The sequence below is a fragment of the Psammomys obesus genome, unplaced genomic scaffold (genome assembly GCF_907164565.1).
Source record: "Psammomys obesus unplaced genomic scaffold, mPsaObe1.curated_primary_1811, whole genome shotgun sequence".
Taxonomy (NCBI): Eukaryota; Metazoa; Chordata; class Mammalia; order Rodentia; family Muridae; genus Psammomys; species Psammomys obesus.
The window spans coordinates 148,519-154,063 of NW_026594240.1; the positions used below are offsets into that span (position 1 = coordinate 148,519).

The 5,545-nt window shown below is 54.2% G+C and overlaps 1 protein-coding gene across 1 annotated transcript; it reads right to left on the reverse strand.

Annotated features, from left to right (window-relative positions):
* Positions 1-260: 260 nt before the first annotated feature.
* LOC129684952 (keratin, type II cytoskeletal 1-like) lies at positions 261-5,298 on the reverse strand. Its single transcript, XM_055618228.1, has 9 exons — positions 4,708-5,298; positions 3,556-3,770; positions 3,213-3,273; positions 2,720-2,815; positions 2,392-2,556; positions 2,178-2,303; positions 1,605-1,825; positions 1,102-1,136; positions 261-1,021 (listed from the first exon to the last, which is right to left on the reverse strand). The coding sequence occupies exons 1-9, from the start codon at positions 5,296-5,298 to the stop codon at positions 684-686; spliced, it is 1,848 nt and encodes a 615-aa protein (XP_055474203.1). The 3' UTR covers positions 261-683.
* Positions 5,299-5,545: the final 247 nt, after the last annotated feature.

A 5,545-nucleotide genomic window follows, 5' to 3' on the forward strand; every position in this document is an offset into this window, starting at 1 on the left:
TTTTCAATGTGGGACACCTTCCCAACCTGCTCCTTCTAAGAAAGCCTTCTCCCGCCAGGAGAACCTTCCAGGACAGAGCTTGTGGCCTGGGGTCCCCCCCTCATTGAAGTGGTCCGATCGGTCTCCATTCTCACTCAAGTTCCTGGATCCCAACCCCCACACGCACGAGCCATCTGGCCGCGCCGCATTTCAGTCGCACAGAGCACTCCTTCGCCCTCCGCCCCAGCCAACACAAACAAACGGACCAAAACAGATTGAGAATTTCAAATGCGGTTTATTGCAGCAAAACGAAGCGGGAAAGTTTCAGGGTGCTCCACAAAAGACAAACTAGCAAACACCTTATGTACAAAACCAAAAAGCAGCGGAGCGTGCTGCGGGATGCAGGATGCTGAGGGCGGCCCGAAGCACCGAGCGTGCTCTGGGCGCTGGGCAAAGAAGCCCTGGAGCGACTCCTCTTTGAAATGTCATGTAGGTGGTGGCAGTTCCGAACTGTTTCTCGAGGAAAACGTAAAGTGGAGTCGCTACCAGGGGACTCGGAAAAGAAAGCGCGGGGGAAATAGGCTGAATCGGTGCCATCAACCATAGCTCTTTTCTCCAATAAGGCTGGTGCAATTGATCTTGGTCTTGCCAGGCAAATTTGGTCGTGGGGGGAAGGGAGAGCTAGCGGGCTGGTGGGCACCTCTCTATCTGGTCCCTCGGGAGTAGCTGGTGGACACAAACTTCACGCTAGAACTGCCACCCGAGGACTTAACGCCGCCGGAGCTGGACCCTCCCCGGCTGCCTCCGGAGCTGCCGCCGCCCCCTCCAGAGCCCCCTCTGTGGCCCCCGCTGCTACCCCCGTAGCCGCCGCCGCCGGAGCTGCCGCCGTAGCTGCCGCCTCCGGAGCCGCCGCCGTAGCCGCCGCCGCCGCCGCCGCCGCCGGAGCCGTAGCTGCTGCCTCCGGAGCCTCTTCCGCCGCCGCCGCCGCCGCCGCCTCCGCGGCTGCTGCTTCCGCTCATGCTGGTGTGGCTGGTGCTCACGGCTGCAGAGAGGCTCGCTCAGGCTCCGCCCCGCTGCGCGCGCTCCCCGCCCAACCAAGACCCCCGGGAAGCCCGTACTTACACACGCTCACGTTGGGGGTGCACTCTCCAGACATCCTGCGGGGAAACAAGCCAAGCCTTCAGGGCGCTGCAGCCCCCCTTCCCGTGGGGCGTGGCCCAGACTTCTCCCCAGAGCTCCCGCTGGGAGAGCAGCGCCTTAGACTCGCGCCCCCCAAAGCTGTCGGCCTGAGTCCAAGCCGAGAGAGACCTCCCTAAATCAGCCAAGACCCCCACGGCTGGTGGAACTCAGCCACAAAGACCAGAGATCCAGGCCAGCCCTGAGAATTGCTCCATTTCAGACGCAGAAGAAGAAAGGAAAGGCAGCCAGAGAGCAACTCAGAAAAACAAGTGTAGAGAAAAGAAAAAAAAAAAAATTGGGCTTGTAAATACAAGTCCTTGCTTCCTCCCCACAGAGTGAATTTTTTTTTTTTTTTTTTTTTTTTTTTTTTTTTCCCAAACACAAGACAAATTGCAGCCAGAGAGCGATCCCTGAGGAGTGGCCGAGCTGGCAGGACCCCTGCTCACCGGCTCTCCTCTCCTTCCAGGAGTGTCCTGTAGGTGGCGATCTCCAAGTCCAGGGCCAACTTGATGTTCATGAGCTCCTGGTAGTCGCGCACCAGGCGGGCCAGCTCCTCCTTGGCCTGCTGCAAGGCGTCCTCCAGCTCATTCAGCTTGTTCTGCGCATCTTTGAGCGCGTTCTCCCCACGCTGCTCGGCATCACTGATGTTCTGCTGCATGTGGGAGATCTGAGGAGGAGAGAGCACGTTGCATGGGCACATGGTCCCTGATGTCACCTGAGGCACTCAGAGCCACCATCCTTAGAAGATGTTTAAGGTGTTACAGTTGCTCTCCTGGGCCACCACGTGCCAACCTAAAAGCTCTGACTACCTCCCCTCATCCCTAGGTCTGCTCTCGTCGTGGGCTAGGATGTTCACTGTGACCATCACCTTCTCTCTGCTAGCCATCTTCACAAATTTCCCCTAAGAGTATCCCATGTAAGAGTTGAATTCTGGAAGCTGACACAGTCCCCAAAGGGAGTGGAGAAGGCAGAGCAGAGCAAGGCCCGAGGGTCCCCCCATTCTGTGTATCTGAGCGTACCTGCTTCTTGACACCATCAATCTCAGATCGAAGTCTCTGGACTGCTCGGTTCAGCTCAGAGATCTCCATCTTGGAGCTCTGCACACTGTCACCATGTCTTCCAGCAGTCATCTGCAGCTCTTCATACTGCAGAGCACACACAGTTTCCGTTAGCATGTTAGCATGCGGGGCGCACAAACGGGCCGGAGGGCGGCCTAAGCTTGCAGGCGCTCACCTTGCTCTGGTAGAAATTCTCGGCCTCAGCCTTGCTCCTCTGGCAGATGTCGTCGTACTGAGCCTTGACCTCGGCGATGATGCTGTCCAGGTCCAGGGAGCGGTTGTTGTCCATGGACAGGATGACGTTGGTTTCGCTGATGTGAGTCTGCATCTGGGACAGCTCCTGCAGGATGGAACAGCTCAGTGACTCTTACGGGATAAAAACAAAATAAAACAGCTCAGAGCGGGGGCCTGGGGAGGGAAGCAAGGCCTCCACTCTGCAGAGCAGGGGGGTCGGGCTCAAGGTGCTCCATGTAGGTGGCCTCGACTGAAATCCAAGCCTTTACCATCTGGTAGAGTGTTGTGAAGAATTCGATGTCCTGCTTCAGGGTGTCCACCTTGGCCTGAAGTTCTACTTTGTTCATGTAAGCTGAATCCACATCCTAGAGGGAAAAGGTACCGTAAAGCCGTGTTCTTTCCAGGACGAGCCTCCTCTCTCCAGCCATAAAGGGGCTTTTCAATGGGGTTTGGGATCCACTCCTTCTCTTCCCAGGTAAATCACAGTTCTTGGTTATTCCGTCTCTTCACACCTCAAAGAGCTTGCCTGACTTGCTGAGAACTGGCCTCCCTACTTACTATAGGTGCAGAGAAGAAAAGAAACAAACAAGAGCTGCGAAGCTCTGAGTGCCCGCGCTAGCGCAGGCCCGTGGGAATGGGAGAAAACAGCCCTCCCCACATGTTCAGCAGCTGTGCTACCTGGTTCTCCACAACATGGCTTCTCTCTGGCGTGACCTTTATCTATTGTTTCACAGATGGATTCCACCCCAGAAAGGTGTTTACCTTCTTGATGGTCACAAACTCATTCTCTGCATTTGTCCTCTTGTTGATCTCATCCTCATACCTGTAGGAAAACACAGTAGGACAGTTAGGGGAGGTTGAGGCCTGAAACTTGGTGCTCTAGAGGAAAGGGATCACTGCCTACGGTGGCCTCCCTTCACAGGCACCGCCACCCCAACCACCCTCTGCTTCTGAGCACTAAAACCATTAACCAGAATCTACCTTCTGAGAAGATGAAGACTTGGTCTAGCCCAATTGATTTGCCCCTCACTGAGGGGAAAGCCATGGCTACATGCTAAGTCCTATTCCTAGCACATCGCCTTCTGGAAACGCATGGCTTCCTTACTTGTTCCTGTAGTCTTCCACCATGTCCTGCATGTTCTTCAGTTCAGAATCCATCCGTGACTGGTCACTCTTCAGTGAGTCCACATTCCTCCTGAGGTTGCTAATATATTGTTCAAACAGAGGTTCCAAATTTTGGGTCCGAGTTGTGGTGTCTACCTGCTGCAGCAGCTCCCATTTGGTTTGTAGCACCTGGTTTTGTTGCTCCAGGAAGCGCACCTGGAAACAGGGGACCCATTCATTACCCAAAGTACAGGAATGGGGTCTGATGGCCACCGAGCAAGACCAATGTCTCCTTTTTAAAAAGAACTTTCATTCATATTGGGCAGCAAGGGCTGTAGGAAGAAGCTGGCATCAATTTCAGAGCAAAATCCAGCATGTGGCTTAATGCAGACTAGCCCTGGAAGGAAGAAATCTGTTCTACCACTTACAGCACACATAAAATTCCTGGAATGATGCTTTGCAGTGGATATGTGACACTTGAGAAATTCACACCACACTTGAGAAATTCACACCACAGGGCCATACACACAGTTAAAGGTGTGTTAGGAAAATACCAAATTGGATTTGAAATTTGATGTGGCTAATTTTATATTGACATTATTGATAAATTAGCAGAAAAGCCAAAAATTGTTTGTTTTTTTAATTTTTCCAGAACTAAACCTTGGAATACATGTATTTTAAAAATGACCTTCCTGGTCCAGTAACTGTAGGAACTGGGCTGCAGAGGACAGAGACCCCTTGGCAGCACAGGCTGTTTGGTGCTAATCTGCTCCACCCTCCCTGCTACTTCACAGGGCCCCCCTGAGTTAACCCCTTCATGGCCAGGAAGGCCTTCGTGGGTTTCTTGCTTGAACCCTAGAAAATTGCATTATCCCCATTTCTACGATCTTCAGTCAACAGATGTAAGTCCAGCTTAGTTCAAGAGTGCAATAAAGAACAACAGGATGTCAGCCACATGAGTACTCAGGCTCCCTTTGTCCAATAAAGGACTCGCTCATGGCTTAGCACCACCCCGGGCCTTCTTTCAGCACATGTCCCGTGTTCCATTCTCAGCTGCCAAGTGCACACACACGAGGTTAACCCCACTGTCTTGCCCTCAGTTCACGGCCTAGGAGAGGCTAGCTTGGCCTGCCCTCCCAGCAGGCTCACTCACCTTGTCGATGAAGGAGGCAAATTTGTTATTGAGGGACTTGATCTGCTCTCTCTCCTGAGACTTCACCTTTTGAATCTCAGGGTCAACTTCCATGTTGAGGGGCTGGAGAAGGCTCTGGTTAACAGTGACTTCATGGATGCCACCAGGGGGAATGACAGGCCCCAAACCACTTCCAAATCTACCAAAAGCACCTCCACTGCCAAAGCCACCACCACCAAAACTGCCACCGCCAAAACTGCCACCGCCAAAACCACCGCTACCAAAACCACCGCCACCGCCGCCGCCGCCGAAGCTGCTGCCACCAAAGCCACCATATCCACCCCCGGCCACGCTCATGGAGATGCTCCTGCCACCTCCAAGGTTGACGAGACTTCTGCTTCCAAAGCTACCCCCGCCACCAGAGCTCCCACAGAAGCCTCCTCCTCCTCCTCCTCCTGAAAATCTCCCACCGCCACCACCGCCTCCACTGCGGCGCACGCAGCTGGTGGACCGGCGCTGGAAGTTGACCAGGCCTGCGGAGCCGGAGCTGAAGCCCCTGCCACCGCCGCCAACGCTCAGGCACATGGACCTGGAACTACACTGTCGACTCATGCTGGCTTAGAGAGAAGTCACACAGGGAAGGAAGGAGCTGAGCACTTCTCTGCTCTGAGCCCGGCGCCATGCCCTTATATACTGGAGGAAACTGGGCTTGGTCCTCAGAGTCAGCGGAGATGCAGAGCCTGCAGAGGGTTTGGCTTGCCTGCAGCCATACAAGATTTTTACGAGCCTCAACAATATGATAAACACCACACGCCTAGCTCCCAGGATGTGCTCTCAAAATTGCTGTGCAGACAGGATT